This window comes from Anarhichas minor, unplaced genomic scaffold (genome assembly GCF_050575085.1).
Source record: "Anarhichas minor isolate MPS153535 unplaced genomic scaffold, ASM5057508v1 ptg000041l, whole genome shotgun sequence".
Classification (NCBI taxonomy): domain Eukaryota; kingdom Metazoa; phylum Chordata; class Actinopteri; order Perciformes; family Anarhichadidae; genus Anarhichas; species Anarhichas minor.
The window spans coordinates 418,931-445,860 of NW_027466487.1; the positions used below are offsets into that span (position 1 = coordinate 418,931).

At 39.5% G+C, this 26,930-nt stretch overlaps 1 protein-coding gene across 1 annotated transcript in view; it reads right to left on the bottom strand.

The window, feature by feature from the left end:
* Nucleotides 1-26,930, bottom strand: part of col14a1a (collagen, type XIV, alpha 1a) — a 113,600-nt gene that overhangs the window by 39,920 nt on the left and 46,750 nt on the right. Inside the window, exons 19-30 of the mRNA XM_076109531.1 lie at nucleotides 25,445-25,577; nucleotides 23,648-23,770; nucleotides 20,753-20,902; nucleotides 17,683-17,799; nucleotides 14,604-14,750; nucleotides 12,786-12,860; nucleotides 10,460-10,599; nucleotides 7,782-7,905; nucleotides 1,851-1,994; nucleotides 1,377-1,541; nucleotides 1,202-1,240; nucleotides 847-985 (exon numbers count right to left, since the gene is read on the bottom strand). Of these exons, the coding sequence (XP_075965646.1) occupies nucleotides 847-985; nucleotides 1,202-1,240; nucleotides 1,377-1,541; nucleotides 1,851-1,994; nucleotides 7,782-7,905; nucleotides 10,460-10,599; nucleotides 12,786-12,860; nucleotides 14,604-14,750; nucleotides 17,683-17,799; nucleotides 20,753-20,902; nucleotides 23,648-23,770; nucleotides 25,445-25,577 (1,496 nt within the window). The remainder of the gene's footprint in view (nucleotides 1-846; nucleotides 986-1,201; nucleotides 1,241-1,376; nucleotides 1,542-1,850; nucleotides 1,995-7,781; nucleotides 7,906-10,459; nucleotides 10,600-12,785; nucleotides 12,861-14,603; nucleotides 14,751-17,682; nucleotides 17,800-20,752; nucleotides 20,903-23,647; nucleotides 23,771-25,444; nucleotides 25,578-26,930) is intronic.

Sequence of the window (26,930 nt, forward strand, 5' to 3'; positions counted from 1 at the left end):
CAGAGTTGCAGTTTGCAGGGTGTGATAATGTTGGAAAAATATTCTAGAATTGAGTTTTGAGGCCTTTAAAGAGAATGATCTGAAATTGCCAATTTTCTTTTTGTGTTGCTTGGCAGTAGTAATTGCAGGGATTAGTGGTAACTGCCTGTTTAATAATATGTTACTGTAATAATCTGCCTCGGCTCTGAGCTTTTTGATTTTCTTTTTATTACAGAAATTCCATGATGTTTTTTAAAAACTGCATTCTCTGTAAATCTGGAAAAATGTTTGGGCACACACATGTATTTACATTAATTCATCAGATATATCTGTCATTTAGAGTACGGCTACCACATATGGTCTGGGTTACCATTTCCATCCAAGCGCACCTTCTTCCCACAGGCCCAATAATAACATTTGAATTGCTTTTTGTGTTGATATAAATGTAACTGATTGTGTTAAATGGCCATATGATATCATCCCATATTGTTCACAGGCAAGGGCCCTGAAATGAATCAAATCAAAATTGCTTCGTGGCAGACTTTGTGATATCAGCAAACATCGCAACGTTGTCCAATGAATCAATATAATATGTTATTGTGATGTATCTTGTGAATCATACCCCTACTGCATTTTGTGTTCAGCTATAACAGAACATACTATGAAGAGTAGGAGGCGAAAGAATGGAGGTGTATTCAAGCATAGTAACAGGCAAATCCATCTCATCAGATGACAGCTATGACGCACAGTTATTTAGCTTGTCAACTGAAACAGAATTTCTAAAAAACAATCCAAGCGGTGCTTTTGTAAACAGTTTAGTATGTACTGTAACCCGTGATTTCTCCCCCTTAGAGTGAACATACTCACTTGGTGGGCTGTGACACCAGGGCGTCACGGTGTAATCTGTAACAGGGGAAGCTGTTGAATGAACCCGGCTCCAGAGAAACTCCAGGTATGGTGCTGTACTCCTTCTCTACGAGGCCAAATTTCTCCATCATACGGAAACCTGCAACAGACAATTTGTCATTACCGGCATAATCCTTATCCTCCTCCTCCTCCTCTTCCTCCTCCTCCATGTGATCACTTTAATTACAATCATTACCCCGACCACAGTGTGCACCGACATGTTATTACCATCATCGTAATTTGCTGTTTATAAAGATTTGACAAACTAATTGGACCTGCGTGACGATTGTACAGTATATTATGCATGTTTCCTTACCTGCCATCGTGTTACCACTCATCAAAACAGATGGACAAGCTGAAAGACAGTAAAGACTTCATCCTTAATATTTCAATATGTCTCTCCACCAACAAGGACTGTGACTTTTCTGAATTCCTTTCCCTCCTGGTCTCTTACCCTGTCTCTGTTTTAAACACAAGGTGGTGTTACTTACTGGCAGTGGCAGCCTCACAGACAAAAGTAATAAGCTGTTCTTCTATTTTCTTCACAGCATCCAGATCATCCACAAAGAAGACATGTCTATCACTGGGCTTGCTGGCAATATTCACCAGCTCCCCGTAGTCGGCGTCCGCAAAGCCAATGGCAAAGATGATATAGCCTGAGAAAGGAGTCAAACAAGAGAATTCATTACACGTTTGAAGTGGGTGGAAAGGATTAAGTGGAGTAATGTAACACATTGTTGGGGTTATTGGTTTCAAACCAATGGTTAAAGAGTCTGACATCCTATAACAGTAAAATGTGACATAAAGTCCATAATGCATCCAAGAATTGAGAGGGGGAATAAGTCCTCCAACTTGTCTGTACTTACAAACAAACAAAGAATCACATACTGAACATCGATTGCCATTTTTTTCATAACTTTAACAAACTACCTATGATTTTATTTTGATTTTTATAAAAAACCCACCAGCCATCTGCATCTCCTTGGACACTTTGTTGACATCATCTTGGGAACGTCCATCAGTGAGAACAACCAGGACTTTAGGAACGCCCCTTCTAGCTCCAGCTTCTGGGGTGAAAATAGACTCCTTCACATGCTGGATGGCCCGACCTGATGAAGACAAAAGGAAACTCTTGATTTAACAAACACACCAGTATCTCTGCATGTTTTAGCCCATATAACATTTATATTTAACATTTATGCCCTTTGCTTTTAGAAACATGCTAAAATGTGTGAGATGTTGTGTTCATTTCTACTTTTCAATCCTTTCATTTCTGTAAAACTGTAAAATTAAATTGCAGAAACTTAAGGTGGATAAATAATAAATCACAGTATCCTTTTTGTCTGCTTTTTTTTTCTTTTACAATATTTGTGTTGCGTTACATAAATGAAGCACAGTGTTAATTCAAGCACTAAAGCTACACTTCTACAATCTGATTGGCATCAGATGTTTCCAATATACTTCATACTCATTGGCTCATTCACAGCTGTGGGCTGATAATGTCCAATCATATCCTTGCATGTGTACAGCACAGAGTTAAAACCTGAGACTTATATGTTACTGTGCCGATTACCTCCATGCCTGCTCCATTTGCTGACGCAGCTAACTCCACCACCTCAACCTTATGTGATATTTCGTATTGTTGATTTAACTATATCGTATTGTTAAGATTTAATGTTCAAGTGTGTTTATTATGGGAGGATTGGCACTCTCAGCAGAGTCATTGTTGCTGCTCAGATTCTTTGAGAGCTCCCTCAAACAGCAGAGCCTTTCTCTGCCAAACTGTACAGACATTTGTTACTAATAGTCAAATCCTTAACGTAACGTGTCTCTGACTGAACTACAACAACTCTGAGAAAAATAAAAGCTGCAATGTGCTTTTTTTAGTGATTATTAACTCAAACCATTTCCAAGTCTCTACTAGATTACTCTCATGTTGTAGTGAAATCAATGTTAACTAATAGCTGCCTTGAAGTAATAACACAATAAAAACATTAAACAATACAGCAGTAATGCAACATACACATTTATAGTAAAAAGAACAAAGCAAAACCACTAGTATGTTCCTTTTTGTGGTGCTTCAACCTCTCCACCCCACTCTTAGCACCATCTTGTGATATGAAGCTTCATCTTTTCATTGGAAGAAATAAATGCCAGACAAATTAAATTTATTGAAAGCACGGATGTATTCATTAACAGTCTAAAAGAAATCCTCTTCTCCATTTCGAGCATGGCTGTGAATGCTTGTGACCTTTGCTACAATTTTAATGTACTTGCTAATTTAAAAAAACAAGTATTCATTATTCTTCCCCCGACAATAATGGAATATCTTTTCAAGCCCATAATTATGACATGACTCGAGTGACCTGAAAGCTCCTGAAACCAGATTCCGGCCTAGTTGCCATTAACATTTAAAATATGCCAGAAGGCAGACAATGTCGGATGTATTTCAATGAGACCTAAACACTAAGGGATGAGACAAAGATGGAAATGTCAAAATTAAGTCTGTGAAAAAGTTTAAATTGGATCAACCTGTGACAGAGTGCACGTTACCTGCTTATAGACTTAATCAGTCAAAAAAATCCTTCTAGACAGCTTTAAATGGTTTCAAGACCTGCTCACAACGAAGCAGCCATGGTGTCAGTGACTTTAATGAGGCCTTATATGTATTACTGTGTTTCAAGACCATCAAAAAAAACAACACAAGTTCTCAAAAATGTAATTCAAAACACCCAGTTAATTTGCAAAGTTAATGGTTAAATCAAAAATATATGTATATACTGTTTTCTTTTCATTATATTTCTATTGATCTTTTTGCCTCCAGACAGCTCTCTCTCTCTCTCTAACTGCCGAAAAGAGACTTAAAATAACAGAAACAAACTGATCTTAACTGTTAAATACTTCACACAGACTGAATAAAGGCAACAATGTGTGTGCAAATACACTCATCTTCTGCATGCAAGCCCACCAGTCCCCTGATCATTTGTATTTAATGTCAGTTTTAGTATACTGTCCATCATGATTTGCATTAATACTTCAAAAAGCTCACCAACTCATCTCCACCTGACCTTTTCATAATTAAATGGACAATCATTGCCATTAATCCTCTTTACTCCCTCCGTCCTTTAACACTCTCTCCTCTTGTGTGTTCAAAAGTGAGTCTGAGTTCTGGAGAGAGGTGCTGAGTATCAGCCAATTTCGCAAAAAAAACTCCTAGATGAAGCAATAAAAGGCCTTATAAACTGACCAAACACTTATTGTAGATGGGAGTGTGTGGTGTAAATGGTTTTATATGTGTATGCTGTCTCTGTCTCCCAATTTCTAACTAAACCAAAACCCTCAGACCACATCCCTGCCTCCTCCTTCTGTTTTTCCTTCTGTTTTTATATTATTTATAGAGCTGTCAGTGGTGACAAATGATAGAGTGCTTGGCCTGTAAAGTGTTGTGTTGTCAGATATCTGCCAGTGATACATCTGTTTCTACACTGTCCTCTGATCACACTGGGCAAGACTGGAATTACAGCAGCTAGCCAGGCATGAAGTAAGACAAAGGACAGAGCAAAGGAAAAGCCGACGGGGGATGAGATAAAGGAGGGGCTGGGTGGGAGCGGTGGAAGACAAAAAGGGAGGGCAGGTAAAAGGGCACAGAGAGAGTGGGGAGAAAAGGTAGAGAAAAGACAAAAGAGGTCAGATGGGGAAGGGCAGGTAAGAAAGGAGGATGAGAAAAAAACTAAAACAGAAACATGTCAGTGGATCTTGGGTTCAAAAGCCCATCATCAATCAGCCATCTATCCCTTTTTGTGTGAGAAGTGATCCATATCCGTTTTGATTGGGCCTCCTGTCTGGCTACAGTTTACCAGTTTTCTCGCCGACACTTAAGACGGGAAACCATAAGAGAAAACAAAAGTATGAGTGCATCTCTCCTGCTTTAGAATTCAAAGCGTTGGTGCAAAATATAATAGGAGACCTTCTCTCCCTGCTCTTTTGAGGCTGCAGGTGATGTATGACTAGGAGGAGATTGTGATATTATGTCTGGGTTATTATGAACAGCAAGAGCTATAAAACCCTCTAATCTGTGAAACATTACAGTCAATTCCTAAGAAATAAATTTGGACAATCCAATGCATTATAGAAAATATACAATGGATTTTGAATGGGTCTCACTGGCTTTTATCGTCGATGAAACTCATTCATGGGCCATTCATACATCCATTCCTGAAGACATAAAAGACTCATGAACCTTGAAAATAGAGTGACGGTCTCACACAACTGCATTAGCTGAAGAAGTCAGACTGGCTGCTAATCATTGAACAAGGCCAATCACATATTGGATAACTAATGTGTGACTATATTACTCTACAAATAAGGATTAAAAGTAACACTACTTTACATACTGGAGGTCAGATATCTCAACACACACATTCATCTTCACATTGGCCAACGGGGACACATTTATTCACACTTCCTTAATCTGAACATACTGTACAAGCAGAGTCAGCGATGAGCACAATTACTCGTGTAGGGCTTGAAATTCATCAATTTCAAAAGACACACATACTCACTCACATATACACATTACAGTATATATACACAGGGTTAAGACTATTACAGCTGCAGCTATATCAAATCAATCATTCACCAAGCCAGAGGCTCACTAATACCTTAATGAATAAATGCACAATGAATCCTCAACATGCGTACACTCATATGAGGAGGTACTGATGGTGGGAAAAACAGACTGAAGTCTTAAAGAGGGCCGCCTCCTTTACATACCGTTTATAAAATGGGTATAGAGAAAATACTTATGACTAGAAGTTGGTATCGAAGGAGAATGAGTGGCTGTCTCTCCTCTTTGAACCTCCACAGTGCCATTGAGCAAAGCCCTCATACAGATACAGTAGCAGCTCTGTTGCCAACCAAGAGACCGGGATTAGTGGGCCGCTCCCAGATGTGAAATGGTGAGCAAATATGATGCAGGTTTTAACCTAATGTTTCACAATGGATAAACATGACTAAGAAAACTGAATCCACTGTCCAATACTCTCTGGCACTGACCAGATATTTGTCAGCTTACTGTGGTGTTTGACCCAAGGGTTATATGACAGAGGATACAAAGTGAGCTAGCCATTTACAGTAAAAACTTTAAAAAGGCAATAAAGCCATGGCGTTTCTTGTTTTCTAGCAGTTGTATCCACACCGATATATCTGCCAGAGGCTCAGGGTTAATAAGAGGCTGAAAGCTATATTTCTTTTTATTTGAGGGCTTTGGGGGATTTAGACCCAGTGTGGGGCCCTGATGGGGTCTGTGAGAAGAAGTTGAGGTTTAAGAGTGAAAAGGGTTGTAATGCAAGCCTCAGTCTAGAAAGCCAGAGAAAATACTGATCTATCTCTAAATAGACCAGAGGAGTAAGATGTAAGAAAGGAGGTTTAGGCACAGAGTTTGTGGCTCAGTACAGTAGTTGTATAGCTTAGTATCAAGATCCACAAGGGAGGGGGAAATATCAAAACTAAAGCATGAATAAAAAAAGTCAATAAGCAGGACAGGAACTACTGTTCAATTATTCTCAAAGTATCTTATAAATAAATAGATAATATATGATTTATGTCGCTTTAATAAAAAAAAAAGAATAAGCTGTGTGGGTGTCACTGGTGGAAATAAGGACAAACTGAAGAATAGGCATAATGTGTGAGCACTGAAAAGGATTGATTCTACGCTGAGGCAGTGTATGAGCATGTATGTGATGTGAGAGACAAAGCATGTGTGGGTGAGAGACAAAGAAAATAGGGGAGAGGGAGACATTGCGATTCTGTGAGCATTAGCCTGACCTTGTGAGAGCCTGCTGCCCCCTCATTCCCTTTGTGTGGGGAAGATGAAATTTCATGGTTTATTTTCTGTTCTGCTGTAGACCACAGGCGCGCACACACACACACACACAGCCTTGTCAGCCAAAACACCACCCGTTTCCACCTGTTAAACTATAACACAGTAAAGTAGATGTAGGCGTATACAAGGTTAAAACAGAAGATGAAAAACAGGGGCTAAAAAAGGAGGAATGCTCAGAGGAAAAGAAAACAATGTAAAGGGAGAAGAAGAGAGGACAAGTTAAAGGAAAACAAAGAGGCCATAAAGTGAGGAAGGGGAGAACAGTGGGAGGTTGGCAAGAGAGTAGAGGAGATGGAGGATAGGCAAGAAGAGAAAGAGGAGTAAGAAGGTAAAGGAAGGGATAAGTGCGATCAGATGATGTGTGTTCAGCTCTGAAGCTGCAAAGCTCAAGGACACAATTACTCTGAACAGACACTGAGCCATGACCGGGACTAGGAGAGTTAAAGTCCTGTGAGCAACCAGCATTACCTGTAAAGCCACATCAACGCTTAGAGGTTACTGACGTTCGCCTTGTGTGTACTCGCACAGCTGGACGCTTTTACATGAGCTTTACAACAGATTCACAACCCCAAACCCTAATCCCACATTAAAGTCAATCTTCTCTGCAGTGTGATATTTTCAAGTAGTGTCCTGAAATAGGGGAAAACTGGCATTTTCATAGAGATATTCCACATTTTATGTTTTTTTAAGTTTACTTATCGAGATTGTTTCTTGTAAAATGAGGTTTGAAGTTCATTCTTGACCTTGGAAATAATAATAATAATAATAATAATAAAAGTTGTCAATAAACAATTTTACCACAAGTTCTATTAGTAGCCAATTTGGAGTTTTGATTGGATCAGACAATCTTTGTCAACAAATAGTCTGCCCAGTAGTTGTAATACAATTTTGCACAAATGAGCGAACGCTCCAGAAAAGCTACTAATGGCACTCGAGAGATTGATTTGTGAACAGGTAAATTTGTGAATTTACCTGTTTTGTGAACTACTATGACATCACACACTGCTCTGACCTGTCTTGGTGTTTCCTCCCTTGTATCTGATCCTCTGGATAGCTTCCAACAGCGCTTCCTTGCTGCCATGGGAGCTCAGCTGGAATTCTGTCCGGGCATCGTCGCTGAACTGAGCGATGGCCACCTGCAGCGAGGCAGAGACGGACAGACAGAAAGGTACAGGGAAATAAGTTAAAATTCAAGCGGCAACCTCCAGTGTTGACAAATGAATCTAACGCCGAAGTGTCAACAACTGCAGTTCTTCAAATGGCCACTTGAAGCTGGCTCCAAAAGTGAGTCAATCCCCATAGACCCCCATGTTAAAATGCCCAACTTTACAGCAGAAATAAACACATTTACAGCCTGGTGCAAAAAACATTTTTGCTCTCTGTAGCCAATCTCCCCCTACATGACAACTGTACGGGGGTGAGTTTCTATTCAAATTATATTGAAGGTTAACGTTAGGCATAACTAAGGGCGTGGCCACTATGAGTTACAGGTGGGTTTCGACTCACGGTGCTAGCTTCAGTCACCATCTGCTCACACTAACGTCAGTTACATTACCACTGAATTGCATGTGCAGGTTCAATTGTACTTCCTCCAACATGAGCACAAGAAGGTACAAAGCGGATGTGGCAGTATGTGAATGCTATGAAGCCAAATGTCTGCGCTTAGAGTCTAAAACCTATTCATACCTCATTATCACCTAAAATGTCTGCATCTATGCTCTCTCTCTCTCTCTCTCTCTCTCATATATCTGTGCTAGAATCAATCTAATTTGCTCACTCTAAGAGGGAAGAACAACTATCATTACTTCCAGACTGCTAATGGTGCTGTTGTTGGCTCAGGGCGGACTACATTTACCAGCCAACTCTCTCTTTACTGTACAGCCAACTCTCTCGCATTACAGCCAGCGTTCTGCTCTTGGTAGCCTAGTGCCAGAGGGTTATGGGGCACACCAAGAGTAGCAAACTGCGTAACATAGACATTACACAAATTAAAGAAAAAGGTTTAGCAAGCAAGCACCTCTACAGTGTGACAAATGAACCAGCTGAGCTCTGCTGACAGTGTGGGGGAGTCATGCAGTCAAGAAGCACAAAGAAATTAGTTCACAATAACAATAGAGAATTATTGCCTCAAGTTAGAGCCTGGTGTTATGAACCTGGTACATGAGAAACACTCTGAGGCAATGAGGATATTCACTCTACATTTAAAGTATTGCTGATGGCGGATTATATACTAAGAATCAAGTTGATAGTTATTAGTCAATGCTGCCTTGAACCATCTGAACTTTTAGTTAAGCTTTTAATGCATCTAGACTTAAGTTAGTACGACCACCATTCCTCCAAGGAAAGTAATGTTTTCTGGCACAAAGCACAATGGCAGAAAATGAGCACGAGTTAATCAAATACTACCCAGCACCTAAAAAGAAAGTATTTCCAGAAAGTAAAGATTGACTCAGTGGGGGTTTAAAGTTCCTCCTCACTTCTCTGAACTTTTCTATAGATACAAGGCTGTGGTCATGCACATGCTGTTTGTCAGGGGACAGCCAAAGAAAATTCTGCGAAATTCTGCTCCAAAGCATCCTTCCAGAATCAATTCATGCCAACAGCAGCAGCCTTCCTCAAACAATAAATGAGCCATGAGTCCACATGGGTCAAAAGGACAAACTCAGGTTGTTTAAGATTCCATTATCTATTTCATTATTTTCTGTTACGTGCATCATTTCTATTTCTGTTAACAAAGAAAAGATGTACTGGCTCACAGGTTACAGAAAGCAAGCTGCAGATCTTGAGAGAGAGTCATCCATTACGTTAAATCACTCTCCATCCTTTCATTATGGACGTACAGAATCCTGTCTTCGTTATTCCATTATCCCCTGAATCAAAGTCTGTTTTACAAAATATATTTCAACTTTTTTCTCCCTTTCTATTCTGTAGAGTAGTTGAAAGTGAAATGGGTTGCAGAATATGAAATATGGGGAACAGACGACGAGGTAGTTGGGTAGCATCGGGGAAATATGTGAATTTTATTATATGTTAGACACTTTGTTGTGCTTGCAAAACGTCACGAAATACTACAAAGCCCTGTTAAAATTGCAGAGGTTTGTAATTTTCTTTTTAGAGGCAATTCACACAAAAATACATTCTAATATGAGCAAATATATATTTCTCACAACCGTCTCTCTTCTGTGAATGGGTTCTTCCCCCACAGATTACACGATGACATATAAGTGTGGTTACTTTTGGCTAGATTCCCAGAATCTACTGAACATTCAATTTCCTGTGAGCATGCATTTTTCAGAAGGAAAGTGCTACAACAAAGAATGAATTATAGTGAGAGTGAACAACAATTAAAAGCAGGCACATTTGGATTTCTGTTGGATAAGTTATGGTACTGTATAAACTGGCAATACAGTCATTTTCACTAGACACAGACAGTTAGACTAGGCACAAGAAACCACTAGTGATACATGTGGATACCAGCACTCCAAGGAGATTCTCAGCAGCATTATTTAGACCCAGATGGTCAAGATTGAATTCTAACTATCTTCATTTTTTGAAATGATGCATTTGGGGAAAGGGAGGCAAATCACAAGCCAACAAGTAAAACTTGTTCATCACTGTTTTACTCTTGTGTTCTTCCTTTGAGATTCTCCGAGAGGTAATAAATGATGTCGCTGTGGTCACATGACTGACCTGGGTACCGTCTGGTCCAATCAGATCCAGTGACCCCATGGTGCTGTACAGGAAACGTGTGATCTTCATGAAGTTGTCATCGCCGATGGACCAGGAACCATCGACAAGGAATGCCAGGTCAGCCTTGGCCTCCTTACACACTAGACGGACAGACAGCAAGACAGATGGACAGGAGAGATATATAGATTCAGTCAGCACATATCTTGTCCCTGTATTTAAAAAAGTAACTTCATAAAGAATGAAGGTCTGCAGAGGACAAAGCATAACTTGAATGTTAACTGACTGCCTAATATATTCAAACTCTGAGTAAATATGCATAGTATGAAGCACTGCAAATATACATCCGCTGCAAAAGGGTAAATATGCAAAGGCTGGGTCCTCAGATTAATTTGCACACTATAGAGTTTATAAGCTTGAAAGTATAGTGCACACTCTAAAATTCAGAGTTTAAAACCACAAAATTGTGCTATATCCAATGTGTTTTTCTATTTCTTTCTCCGTCTGTAAGCTGCTCATTCATATTCCTGGTCCAGCGGTGACTCTACTTGTTCTTCTCAGGTTTCCAAATGATTCTCAGTAGCCTTATCTTTACTGCAGTAAAGTTGTTTGTTGGTTTTAACAACTTTTCATACTCCAGTTCTTCGCTACATTTCGAAGTGCGTTCATGAAGATGTCAGCCTCAATAAAAGCCAGGGGAAAACCTTCACTGTATCAATGCTGCTTATTAGGAAAAGTGGTTTTAAATCTAACCGCAACAAAATAAAAGAGGCGAGATGAATGAAATCATGCAAACATCTGCTTTACTGGAGTTACTGCTTTTTGTTAGAGACAAATGCTATTATCGTAGATTTTTTAAGAATTTCACAAGTGAAGATGCTTGTCAGAAATGTCAAGATAAAGGTCAGCTGGAGAGAGTTTTGATTACACAGTGTTATGTGGCTGATTCTGATAAAAGCTGTGATTTTACTGAAACTCTGTCTTTAGTCTCAATTCTCATCACCATTATTTCTCTCTGCTTTCATACAGGATCTTTTTCTTACTTATTTCTGTCTGTAGCTACCACAGTGTCTTTCCCATTATGTGTCTCTGTTTCTGTCTATTCCCCTCTGCTTTCTGTCTGCAGATCTCTGCCTGTTCTTCTCATCGTGCCTGCTCTGTTTCCTTCTCTTCCCTCTTGCTGTTCTTACTGCCTGTCTCTCTTCCACTTACCGACACGTGTGCACCTTGGCTTTCTCTTTCCCCTGCCATTGTTCTGTCCTAAGTAACAGACCTGCCATTAGGAATTATGGACAGGGGGACAAAATGTTCAAAATCAGGACTTCATCCACACCCACTCTAGCAATACCACCACCACTTCCACCCTTTGCTCTAAATCCTAACACCTCATCTTTACCAAATTGCTGTACTTGATCCCCTGAAAGCATGCTGGTAAAGGTTGCCTGACACTACAGACGGAGGCATCGGTCTGACAAAGGTCAGAGACTTAGACAGAAACACTAACAGACGGGCTCAGCAGGTGTGTTGGTTCATGTCTGTGGAGTTTGCTGTGCTCTTTTACCTGAGCCCATCAGACAGGACAGAGGAGGAGTATCTTCTGGGTGGGAGGTGGAGGGTCGCACTCTGAACCTGTAACCTCTTCTGTTCCTAATCAGCGTGCTTTATGGACTGAATGCTGTGGTGTTTGGGGGAGAAACTGAAACTGCACTGAAGCGGAAGCTCGCTGGGAGCGATCAGGTTAGCTTTGCTGAGCCTGAGGTATTAAGCTAATAAACCAGAATTAGAGTAGCATTACTTTATTTTGGCATGAGCTGCAGCCCACAGTGGTCGGTGTATAGTTCACACAATAAAGTCATTGTGGAATATAGTTAAAGTCTAGTAGGCTTCCCGTGTGAGCCATTCAAGTATTCTCTTTTTATTTTTCCTTGTTTAGTTATAGTGCCCCCACAGTTACTTCCAGGTCACTGTTGATATTTTGAAACTAAACACAGTTCACAGCTGCGTAATCAGTACAAAGTGGCATAATGCTGTTTTAAACCTGTGTTGTTTCCTGTTTCAAAATCATGCCAGAGCTGTATAGCTTGCATTGGCAATTGTAGTATCTGTTTCTTAAAATTGTACAGAATGTCTGTTGATGACACATATGCAGTATGACAGCTGTGATAGTTTGCCTGCATGGCTTTGTATGATTTTAACTAAAATGCATTTCAAGAGCTGATGAACTATTGTGTCAGGTCACTACAGTTACCATAAAAAGTAATTTGATCACTATCGTACAACACTAGAAGAATAATATGAGTGTGTGTTTTTTGTTAGGCTTCCTGCTCACCTTCTTTAGCAGGTGGGATGGTGGGAGGGGGCTCTGTGGTGGGGAGTTCAGTCGGAGCTTGAGTGGGCGCTGGCACTGGACACACAAACAGATACACAAACATGGGGAAACAAGACAAGGTCATCGATCATGATGGCTGTGAGAAGTGGCACCATCATCAGGTTTATGTTCCCGACCACGCACACGCGCGAGCAGATGCGCGCACACACACACACAAACACACACAAACACACACTTCAATAAGGTAGCAAAATGACACAGCAGTAGCCTGTTTCTATCAAACTGAAAGTTTCCTAATCCTCTTCCTTCCTCCGACAGCTGAGTTCTGGACTTCTGAAAGATTTCAAGTGCAATTTTTAGAATCTATGTGTGTACATAAGCGATCCAGCTTCAGTATTTTACTTTCTTTCCATCACTAGGATACAGCAATCAGACTTTATCTTTCTCCTTTCCTTCTATATATCTCTTTTTCCTTCCCTATATAAGCTGGGGACAGTAGGAGAGTATTTATCAGTCTAGTATCTGTCTGACCAAAGGGTATTTTTTTTAAGAGTCAAAACAGCCCCCAGGTTAACGTATGTCTCAGTGCCAAGCCAATTACTTTGCAGAAAGCAATGAATTCTGTCAAACCAGGGTACAGCAAGTAAATCATCTTGGAAACATCCGTGACTGCCAACAGAAGGGGCACATACTTCATGAAAGTAGATATAACTACCTCAACAAATGTTTCTTCAGCTTCAACGGTAACTTTTTGGTGAGAAAAAAATGATAATTAGATTATTTCTTTGATTCAATCATCATCTTACCAATGTATCTGTGGGCAGTATCTGAAGGTAACAAAGTACATTTACAAGTATTGTTACTTAGAATTAATATTTCATGCTACTTACTCAACTACATTTGTCTGCAAGCTATGATTACTCTGCAGACGTATAAAGATGCGATAGTCTAATAAAATATACTGTATCGTTATAACATAAACTACCTCACAGTATGTGAAGAAGTTAAAGTTAGCTCCACTCCAAAATTCAGTTTACATATTAATGCAACAGTAATTACTAATTAATAAAAAAATATATATAAAACCTATATAATAATTTAGCAATCTGAAAGGAACTATTTAGCATAGTTCACTTTTGTTACATTTTTCTCTCGATTAAGCATCTAAACAATTCTACACTTGTCTATGACCTGTTGCTGAAATCAAACTGTAGATCTTCCTGTTGAATTTAGTTCACCGCTGTCAACTCAGAATCTGTGAATCAACATCAGTCGGAGAATCTGTGTGTGTGTGTTTATGCATCTATCCATCATTCTATAACCCTGGTTGTGAGCGGAGCACTCCTGGTCCCTGAAGCTGTGCGGTTCTCCTCAGCTAACCAATGAACTGCAACAGCAGCCTTTATGTTCTCAGAGAGAGAAAGGGAGCGAGAGGAAGACAGAGAGAGACCTACTGCTGAAGACAGAAGAGAAAGTTGCAGAGGTGAGACAGATGTATGGCAGAAGGTGTCTACGGGGAGGGGGCAGATGGAAAGAGAGACGTAAAGAGAGATTGGAAGGATTAAGGGGTAAATTAATTATGGGGAGAAAATTGAGAATGAATAAAGAAAGGAGTGAGCGACAGTGGACAAGAGATGTGTGGAATAAAAGGGTTGACTGTGATTCAAACACCTTAAAAATGTTGATGAAAAATGGAAATAAATGGGATAAAACTCAAAACTTGAAGATATTCCACTGCTTTTGTCCACAGTGCAAAGGCAGACATTAGAACATTACGCATGGACAGTACATACAATCTATAAAACATTTGTAACATACGCGTCATGTCAGTGATGGAAACAGAAGGTCCTTCCATTTCCTGCATCTGGGTGTGAAGGCTGATCTGGTACTGGCTGCTGGGAGTGAGGTCATAGAAGCACTGTCGGGATGCACCACCTCCCAGGCTCACTTCCTGTCTCTGACCATCTGCAAGCAAAGAACAAAAAATAAACATGTTTAATGAATCAAGAGTCATAAAATCCAAACAAGCTCAAATCGCTCTAAAGCTCCTGTTTCACATTTACTGCATTTACAGAGTACATTTTCTATTTTTCAGCCATTTTCTGCATCAAGTCTGAGAGCTGCTAAGTATTACTTTCTTTCATGGTTTGATACTAAGCAGCTTTATTGGAGCAGACAGGTAATTTAAATTAAAGGTTAACTGCCAAAGCATATCAGGTCACCTGGAAATTCATAGTTGATGTGAAAATCTTGCCTTCAGCTTTATTTATTCCAGAATTTTACAACAAACCAGGTTAAAAACGACTGCAATACATCAAACTATCCAATATCTGGCAGATATATAACAGATGAATGCACCAAAGAAAAGGTTAACTTGAAAAATAAAAAAAAAACTAGATAACTATGTAGTTAAAATCGCTGCAGGAAAACCTCATTATATCCTGTGAAAAATGAAAAGATTCACATTTATTGATTCCTTTCGTCAATTTCTTTTGGATTGCAGACGGCAAACACTTTTGCAACACATGAGTGTTTGTTTTGAAAACCCATATATGGCCAGCATCAAATGAATGAGTATTTATATTCGCAGCCAAATAGGGACAAACTGGGAGTGCACATACACATGCACTAATAGCTGCCATTTGTCAGTGTCATTAGTCTAATTCTATTTCCTAATGTGTCTTTCATCTTGGGGAGCGACGAAATCGCTCCTCCTCCACACAGGTACCAAGCCATAGATAATAAAGTTTAGGGAAACTGCTGTCACACAGAGAGTGCACTTTTCCATCTGAGAAGGTGTTTAAGCAGCTGGTTGGCTCTGCATGCATTAAACAAAATCTCTAAACTCCAGTCGCTGCTCAGGCAGACGGGAGGGAGAGACAGAGATAAATAGAAAAATAAGGGAGGGAAGGAAGTCGAAAGAGACACGTCTTTCTCCTTCTTCCTGTCTTTTTTGACAGTAAAAGGCAATGAAATGTGGAAAAACATCACTTACTGTGCACGTTTCCTTCAAGTAGAAATTGTTTTACTCATATTGCTAATCTCTACATTCACCAGGCAACACTCGCATATATTTTAATCAACACTAACTTCCAATCATCTACTGAAACTCTGTCAGGCAAATCCATTTTAAAGCAGAGCAGGTTTGTGTCACTAGTAAATTAGGAAATAGCTGGCTCTGTCCAAAAGGACACTAAATTGGACTAATTAACCTTATATCTAGTTGTATAGGGTTAGTTACATGATATCACGGCTGGCTGCAGGTAACCTCCTAGATTAAGCTAATCTCACCTCTGAGCTCTAGCTTCATACTTTATGTCAGCACACAGGCATGAGAGTGGTATTGATCTTCTCATAACTCTTGGCAATAAAACAAATCAGCATAATCCCCAAAATGTCAAAATATTCCTAACTATAGTCTTTCTTTGGAAGTAACACTTCAATTGTGAGAAACAAGCAGGGAGGTTTGTTTGTTTTTACCTAGAAATGACCCACGGGTGTTCTTCAACTTCCAGATTTACATATTATGTACATTGCGTGAAATGTGAACCCTATCGACACTCCGTCGGTTTCTGCTTCCTGTGACCTTTTGATACATGCTGACATTCAAAAAATAAACACACGCAAAACATTGTTTTTCATGGACAAAAACAATAAAAAGAATGAGCAGAAATACACCAAGTAAAACTTTCCCAGAGAACCAATAATCTGCATGATATTTGCAACAGATGGCTGCATAATGCAAACAAACATTGTGAATACTGCTATAGGAAGGAATATCTTTATTTCTCTGTTGAAAGTGACAGCATCCTTTATATTTTATATAAACCCCTGCTGTACAACCAACTGCCCCCTGTTCACAAATAAAACTTGAACACGAAGGTATTCACTGCAAGTGGACCAGCGCCAAAATACTCTCTTGCCGACGGGACACAATGTATTTTTTCTAATGTCTTTCTTACTTTTAAAAGCTCCTTCCTTATTTCCTTCCACTGTCTCCATTTTTCCCGTTTATTAACTGAGTAAGCTGAGCATTAAACAGCTTCTAAAGGTCACACTCTGTGTCTTTATTCGTTGTATTTCTGACGTGATGACATGAGCGATTCTCAAAGCAGTCTCCTCCCATGACATTTATGGGGAGAGATCATGTGCATATCCTTTTTCCCTTCCTTTCTGTAAACAGAGAGATTGATGAATATCCTCTAAAATGAACACCACTGCCAACTGGAAATGACATATGTACGCAACACTTATTTCCTGAGAGGCGCATATCAATATGAAATTTCAGATGTCTGTGATGTAACCAACATGCATGTAACCATCACACACACACACCACCAGAGAGTCCTGAGACATGTTTAGAAAGGACAGACTGTAAATCAAATAGGAATCATATTCTGAACCAACTATCACAGCTCGAGTAAAACCTCTGATTTACTGACTGAATTGTATTCCAGTCACTTTGCTGGCAAACGTTTTCTTTCTTACAACGTGGAACATTGAAACATGTTGGAAGGACTGGAGGTGTACACCAAAATGTTGGTGAGAACAGCTGTTGCCTGTGTGACAGTGCATGTGTTCTAGGATCCAAGAGCTAACTCTGAATTAAACTTTTGTCTGCAGATATTTAGATTATTTTTTTTAAACTGCAGTTAAAAGGTGTGATTCAGACCATATTTCAGCAAGATGATCTAGTTGCACTTAATTTGCATTCAAAACAGGGGAGTCAACCAAGTTATCGCTTGGAGTGAGCTGCCTCTCTGGTGTCACATTCTCACACAAAAAAAACTGAACTAATGAAAGCACTAAATCACCACCACCTTTGAGAACAGACATGAGGACTGGCCCACACACATACACATGGATAACCCCAAACACTGTCGGTGAATGGACTTACTGAGTGTAGACTGTATGGAGACTCTGTACAACGTGGCACGTAGAAGGGGCTGCCATTGGACGCAAAGGCTGTTGGGACGTACCTGGTAGGTCGACAAACCAGAGACACCGAGGAACACTGGAGATAGAGAGACAGGAAGATATAGGAACAACAAATTACAACATGAAAAGTTTTAATTTGCTGTTGTGCGTCACTTGTGTTTGTGATCGTTTCAAAGGGATTACAGCTGTATGCTTATATTATAACATGTTTAACATAAGTGTCAAAAACTGTTTCGGATAAGTCGTGGCACCTTTTCACATTTTCCAACCATAAACTTTTCTCTTTCCTTATTGTGTCTTTTGTCCCTTGTCTGGTAAATAGAGGGTTAGAGCGGCATTAAAAGAGACAAGAAAAACTTGAACATCTTCTTTTTGGGCTTCTGAAAAATTTACAGCGTACCATATAATGTGGAAATGGCGTAAGTGTTTCTATACTGACAGTTACAGTTACAACACTCAGCTGCCGAGATGTTAAAACAGATCACAAAGTAACACAATTAGTCAGGCTTGGTGTTTCTCTGCATTGTGGAGAACCAATGACGCACGATGCAGCAAAATGCAAAACACCACAAGCAATTTGAATAGCTGAAGCTTGTTGAGTGGTGAGATTTCAGTGTACCATAAGCAACCTCTGTCTCTCTCTCGTTATCAGAATATGCTGATGGTACAAAATAAACTTGGGCTCTGGCGCCAGTAAATGGATATTTTAGACTGGGACCATATGGCAGGTGCCTTATTTTAAATACTTGTGAATAATGCATATTTCAACCCATAATATCACTCAATGATATGCAAGGATAGGAAGGATACAGACAACATGCAAACACAAACATGCACACTACATGTACAGAAGTAAACACATGAATACAGACATATGTAATCATGTACCATGTCTTGTGTGTGTACATGTACATACACACACAATAAGTGATGTGAGAAAACTGTGTCAGGCTGGCAGTGCAAAAATAAAACAATCAACTTAGTATGTTTGCACAGGAAAATGGCAGGTTCATAACCAACACGAAGCTCTGCATTTGGCTTGATTGCCGTGATTGCACTGGCCAAACATTTCCTGCCCCCAATATACTGTTGACTAATAATGTTGGTTTTAGTTTCCACCAAACAATTTCTTCCTTCTATGTCTGCCTGTTTCTCGTCAGTATTGCTTTTACAGTCTTTTCACTGTTGTGCTTATTCTACAAGGTTTCTTGAGCCAAACATTGACCGAGCACCATTCACTGGTCCCAGGGTGAACACATTGTTACTGTACAATACAAACTGCATACAGCTTTATTTGGGTGAAACAGTTTAATTTCATTCACTGGCCCTCGAGGCGCCGATAATTACCTTTGTTATGCTACATGCTAGTATGTGTAATTTATTGGTGTAAACACGCCAGCTGGCTCCCATGGTAAGGATGCAATGAATGCAGTGTACCGAGGGAAATATGTTACTGTATCTCCCTTATTAGGATGAGAAATGACTCAAGGCATCCCCCTGAATAAATCAGCGTTCCTCCAGTGGAAAGTACAAATATGGACAATGAATTTAAATACGCCCTGTGTAATATGGGAAAATCTGATGAGCCTGAAATTTATCAGGGAACTGTGAATTGCTTTTGTCTGACAGAGATGTGATACGACTAGAAAAGTGTGGGAGGAGAGTATCTGAAAATACAAAAATATAGATAAAGTTACTGGACATACATGTTATTTTGCACTGTAAGTATAGAAATTAGGCTTACGAAGAGCCAAGAAAGTCTCGCTAAATTTGGTGATGTGGATATAAAGGCCAAAACTTCAAGTGCCACATTGACATTTAAATGTGGAAGGCTGATAAATTTACATGTCAATGGCTCATATTTTATCTTCATCTTCCCATGAAAGCATCTTTCATAGTGAGAACAGTACAGAGGCAGGAAGGTGTGAGGGAGTTGTCACTCATCCTACAGTTGTTTGATTAAAGAACAGATTAGCCCATCACTGGAGCACAAATTAATACAAAATGTGAAGTGATGAATCCCTCTACATTTAGTTGTTACATTTTATTTCTCAACATTTTTATAATAAAGTTAAGGCAAATTGCATTTCAGAAAAAAAATCCAAATCTCTTTTTCTGTGTGTATTAACGTGCAGGAGGAATTCATGAGCTATTAAATTAGAGCATGTTTGCTTTCATCCCATTTGATGATCCGTTATTTGACTCGTCCCTTCTGGCCAATCAGACAGTAAGCCCTAAAGACAACAGTAGATTTTAAAATAAAGAATGATACAGCAGTTTTTCAGCAGGGTGATGGATAGTGACACAGCACTCTTCTGAGAGCCTGCCAGAATAGGTTTAAAGAGTGAATGCATACATACATGCACACATATCTCTTCACTACAGACACATTTCTCTCTCGCTCTCTACTAATAGTCAATATCTCTCTCTCTCTCTCTCTCTCACTTCCTCCTTCTCTGACAGTCTATTTGTTTTAGATGTGAGACACTTTCAAGCCTGCATTAGATCTTACTGCACCTCCTGTTACCACATCTTGATGCAAAAAGGATTTTTCTCATTGGCTGACTTGGAAATGTTAATATCCCTCTGTCTTCTATTTGTCTGTTTGCTGAAGGCTCAATGGAAATTAGAGTGTATGGTATCAGCAGGCAGTTAATATGCATGTTGTTCCTTTCCCATTTTCCTTATAGTTTGCTTTTCTGCTGCTGCCGTTGCTGTTTTCTGTGCCTCCTTCTTCTAATAGCCACACTGTCCTTTTAGACAATTTTAGACTGGAAACGTAAGGTGATGTTGGAATGTTCTGGAAGTTCTGGAATGACTGATGTTTAAATTTGATATGACTTTCCAAAAGTAAATCAGGTTATCATCAGTGACAGCTCAATTTAAAATTACATTTTGAAAGCCACTTTCATAAACCTTTTTTTATTATTATTGACCTCTGCAAACTTGTCTCTGCAAACAGTGAGGTAGCCTCATCTATTTACAGTCATGCCAGATGTATTATACAGATGTATAATGAGAATGCTTACATGTCTTGGCATTCACTAGCAGCGGTTCACTTTGTCCTGTAGGGTAGGAAGCCGTCAATTGAACACTGTACTCCGTCCCACTTAGTAGATTCAGAAGCAGCATGGAGTTCACATCTTCACCGACAGTCGTCTCCAAAACTGGTCCTGGAACTTTGAAAGACACACACATGCATACATGAGCACAGACAGGAAGGACAGAGCAAAACAGAGAATGATAGGAGTTATTCTTTTTAAGAAAACACACTGCAAATCAAATCCAGTTTACCGTGATTTTAAACTTTAAACTTTAAAAAATGTATTTGAATCTTTGCAAAAACGTTATAATCCCATTTAGAATTGAAATTTGTTACATTTTCCGAACACATCGGTTAATCCTAATCCTTAAAACCTTTTCTTATGTAGCTAAAGTTAAAAGTGAACACATACATAGCCAGTATTGGATATGTTGGAATGACTTAAAGGGTCTAGTGTGGTCTAGCGGATCATGCATAGAATGTTATGGATAATGAATGCAGGCTGCGGCTGCAGTAGGGAGGATATTGCCAGGGGGGGCCCTCCATCATCTGAGCTGCCGAGAGCAAACGTCGACTGGTGGTACCTTTGCTCAAATTGCCCTCCAAAGCCAACAGAAACAAAATCATTGTGCTACAATGAATGTCAGCGTAGGCATTTTTTGTTGGATGCTGTCGTTGGAGTCAACCGCAAGACAGCCTGTGTGTGCGTTATATGCATGAAAGTTTTACTCCTCACTTGGACAGAGGTGCTGGAGACCTTCATCAGGATCCTGAAGACAAACTGGAAAGCACAACCAAGACCAGCAGGGCTGAGAGGGCTGAGGACCATTGGGTGAGTAGTTTTGTCACCTAATGCTATTGTAAGCTTTTTTTTGTTGATTTGCCTCATTAGCAAAGTGAATTTAAGTTGGGTGTTTATTGTTTATTGCTGCCATTGACAATGTGGAAAAGAATAAAGAGTTGTTGCCGTCTTGATTCACGGTGGTTCAGACTCAGAGCCTTCGTGGTTTTTTTATTGCTTAAGTATAGGCACATCTCATAACCCTTGGCTGGGTGTCAGTAACCCGCGCATAATGCAGTCAATGCTTTCTCCACAGGCAGGAGGGCTCAGCTTTCTCTCTAAAAATAGCGCGCACTGAGGAATTTATTGCTTCAATAGACTACATTCACCATCAACACTGATTGGACATCCACATAATAGGGTCGCATCTTACGTTTTCCCTCATCATACGTATGAAGTGAGACTAAATCGCACTGCAATACAAGAACAATGTCCTTTCTCTATTTTCCTGTTTTCTACACTTTTGCTGGGGACCTACAGCTCTAGTTTCAATCTTTCAACATGATTCATTGTATGGAGCCAACTTTAACACTAGCTTAATTAGCTAGCCAGCTACAACTGATAAAATCAGGGAGTTGCAATTTCAGCTGCCAAAATGAAAAGTCGCCATGCCAGAAATGAGAAGATGCTTCTGTCTACCTCGGCCCGAAATCAAAAACTCATTGTTTAAAAAAATGACTAAGAACTTTTCCATTATCAGTGTAAACAACATCACAATCTTTGCATAAATATACACACACCTGCACAAATATACATGCATGCACACATTCATAGCCTTACTGTACTGTGGCAGTGTTTCCATCCCTGCAGGAGCTGGCTGTACTAAACTAAGTTACCCAGAGGTGCGTGCACACACACACACACACACACACACACACACACACACACACACACACACACACACACACACACACACACACACACACACACACACACACACACACACACACACACACACACACACACACACACACACACACACACACACACACACACACACACACACACACACACACACACACACACACACACACACACACACACACACACACACACACACACACACACACACACACACACACACACACACACACACACACACACACACACACACACACATAATAAAAAATGTCTATCAATTCAGTGTTTCCAAACAACTAGTGGTTTACAAAACAATAATCCTGCATACGGTGCTACATCTAAAAAAAGAACAAAACCAATACAAGAAGAAAAGTAAAAAAACAGATAAATAAAGGAGGAGCAGCAATTATCTTTACAAAACACCACCCACTGGAACATTGTTTAATAGAAAACAGACTGTGTGTATGTGTATATGTGTATATGTGCATGTGTTTGTGGAGGTATGAATGCATTTTATGTATTTGCCTGATAAAGTGGGTTTAAGTTTATATTAAGTATATTGTAGCTGTATCTGTATGTGTGTGTAGGCATTTTCCACACATACACACACTTTTACCAACATTCTCACAGTGAAAACAGCAGTCTGGTGAGATGAGTTTTCCTTCAACCTAATGCATACAGTCAAATTAATGCAGCTGTTTGAAGCTGGATCCTCAAAGACAGTAATTGTGTTTAGATGACTAAAAACAGACATGGAAACTAAAAAGACTGGAGCCTCATCTTGGAAGGATAAAACAATTAGCACTAGAGAAGCAGCAGAACAGTGAAAATGGGCTTCTGAGGATGATTCCAGACGACGAATGAATGAAGAAGGGTAATATTTTATTTCAGATCTTTATCGCTGATGTTTTCTCTGAAGCCTCAGGCATCTTGTTAAAAAGAAAAAGTTAGAAGTCACCATCAGGAAAGCTTTGAGAGCAGTTTATTTTTCAGCTACTTTGGGCCTGTCACAGGTTTGTTGCTGGTGGGTCATAACAAAAACTGATTAGTATGTTTGGACGAGCCTGTGTCCCAAGGCAAAACACAGACTATATTAAAAAAATGCTCCTGTGTTTGACAACTAGCAGCTGTGCTTCATTGTATATGTGTGTGTGTGTGTGTGTGTGTGTGTGTGTGTACCATAGATGGGCTGGTATACAATCCTGTAACCCGTTGTAGGCGACTGAGGTGGATCCCAGGTTACCCTGAAGCGATTGTACCACTCTTCTGACACACGTACGTTTCCAGGAGACAGGAGGGGCACTGCCAAAACACAAACAACACAATATCAGGGCTTTTCAGAACGTGACTAAAAGGTGCACTATCAGTTATTTTTGTAAACAAACAAGTTACTTTCAGTGTTAATGCATTGTCTAACAAACGTGTCATGTGCTTTTCCTTCCTCATAAAACGTTTGCAAAGCCGACTTTTTTTTAAGTATTTATAATCCTGCAATGTTAACATCCATGTTTACTATCTTACAGTCCTCTTCGTCCCTGGTTTACTGGCACATTGCAGCAGATCTTGCCATCTTACCACCACCTGTTGATCAGTGGAATAGGTGAGGTCTAAAACTCCAGAGGAACCTTCACCTTCAGCTTTAGATTTAGATTTTTGTTTTAATTGCATGTGTTCGTACTGTATAATGTATGAATTAGGGCCGGATATCATTTGAAAGTTTTGATACCAACGCAAAAACTACACAAGAAGTTTGCCTAAATAAAATACGGCCTGAAGTTGGCACAATTATGATTTATATCAGTCTTAATTACATAAAGAGCACAGCAGAAACTACTTATCATATTAATTATTGAACAAAGCAGCCAGTTATCTTCTTGATTAATCAATCAGTCTAAAAAATACATTTTCAAATTTCTTACTTTGTCTGATCAAAGTGTCAATACCCAAAGAAATTCAATTTACAACGATATGAACAGGAAAACACAAAATATTCCTCAATTTTGCTTTAAAAAATATTTTAACAATTATTCAATAAAGAATCCGTCTGAGGAGGCATTTGATTGCAGCTTCTCCAGCTTTTGGTACTTGACAGTTTTTAATCCTGCACTACAGACACATTTTGATCAGTACCACAAAAATATCAAGGTTCCACATGACTTTTGTTCGATGTTTTTGTTCACAATTTTAAAAAAATTAAACACGGCAATCTGTATATAGTTTGCTGATATATGGTTTAATTATGTCCTTTTCAACATTCAGTGAAATATAAATCATAATAACATTATTTGTCTAAACAGTGAAGGGATTGGTTAAATTTGAGGTTGTAAGTTTCTATAGACCCTGATTTAGGAGAGAATCATGACTCACTGTACATCAAGTATGGCTTGGCTCCGACTGTGCTGCTTTCCAAGCTGAGAAGAGATTTGTATTTGCAATGTGGCTAGTTATCAAAGTATCCTCATCTAATAAGATGACATATTTCGTCTGACATTTCAATTCTCTGTACAAGGAGACAATCAACTACTGCTCATAAGAGGTAATCAAGAGAATGGTTGAGAAAATCCATTAGTGCTGAGCAAAATAATTTAATTGTCTCATTAAGTAAAGGAGCTGCTGTAATTATGAACGGCCTTCATTAAGACAATTCAGAATGCATCAGTATTCGTCGTCGCTTTTATTCATATATTCCTTCAGGAGCGTAAATTATCATAAAATGAATGCAATGCAAATGAATATTCTGCTCGCTGCAATGAAATTAATTTTCATTAGCTTTCTGTTTTGTCAGATGTGTTCTCATAAAAGGGGAACTGCATCTTTGTAAAATTAAAATTGAGAAACCCAGAGTTGACCCTCTTGGTTAATAATTCATTGGATTGTGTGTGTGTGTGTGTGTGTGTGTGTGTGTGTGTGTGTGTGTGTGTGTGTGTGTGTGTGTGTGTGTGTGTGTGTGTGTGTGTGTGTGTGTGTAAGGCTTACATGTGGCACCCAGAACAGAGACACTGATGCCGTCTTGTCCATTGGTGTACACCGGTGTGACTGTCACTTTGTACTGGGTGTCTGATAGTAAAGGCTGAAGCACTGCTCTCATCTGAACACCAGGAACTAACACCTACACACACACACACACACATATATATACAGAGAGAGATTAAGGGAAAATTTGAAGGTGTAGTACAGGGAACTGTAATCAATGATGGGACTGAACTGCACGCTAACTAACTAACACACAAGGGGAATAGAATCAAAAACGCACATGCGTGCGTCCGTTCACCCACACACCCCAGGATACATGCACCATATAGCAGACTACACACAGAATCTGTTGCTCTTCTCTGCTGGCTTATAGGGACATTTGTAGGCAAAGATTAGGGCCAGGCTTAATTAGGTGAGACAGAAAGTGTTTGTAAAATGCTCGGTATACCTTCAGGGATCTGAACCAACTGTTCAAGAATTCTGCTCACTTCAGTTTAGTCAATAAAGTCCTTTGAGGCCAACAGTGAGGCAAAAAAGAGCAGAGAAAAAACCCATTAGGTTACTGCTGTGTTTCAATTTATAAGTGTTGAAGTTTGTTCTTTCTCTGTATCTTTCTAAAAGGCTCCCTTTGTATAAATTAGGTTTTTCTTTGTCAAAAAAAGTTCCCTGGAAAAGTAATATTTGTTATACTGACTGAAAAAAAATCCAGATGTCTGCTTTCGACCACCTATGATCATATAATGTTTGCTCAGATGTCATGGAACTATAGGTGTTTCAACGCCCTTTATCCTGAGCACTTCTCCCCATGTTGGATTAAGAGTTGAGCTTTATAGTTAATTTATTCAACATCTGCTTTTTTGTGACAACTGAGCAAACTATCAGCTGAAGAAGATTCGTGAGGTATGTCCAAAATACAAGTCAACTTTCTCCTGCTTCTTATTAAACAAACTTTTTTCTTTTGTAAACCATTATTTGATATGCACATCAGAAAGGCTTCTCACTTCCATCTGTCTGCTTTATAAAACACGACGCTAACAATAGCACGGAGATTAACTTTTCTCTATCTCGCTAACAGCACTGATCCCTAGCCAATTGTTGGCCTGCATGTGTGGGAGGGAGGGAGAAGCAGAGGCAGAGAGAGAAAGAGTGAAAGAGAGTAAAATGTGTGTCAAAGGAAGGCCAAGCTAATGAGATGGAAGGTGATGTCCATTCTGACTGTGGTGCTGAAACGCCTGCCAGTGTCAAAGCAGGAAGGCACACACACAAACATTCTAAATACATAAATAATCAAATAAACGCACAACAAGCTTATGAAACACAAAAAGTTGATGCTGTCTCCTTTGCCCTCTATCTGTCTCTCACACGCATCCACATCAAAACACACCAAAACTTTCAAAAGGAGGCACAACCTGACACGACCTTTAGCTATCAGCCAGCGGACGGGCCTTTCTCCCATTTTGTTTAGCTATTGTTTCTTTTCCACCTCCCT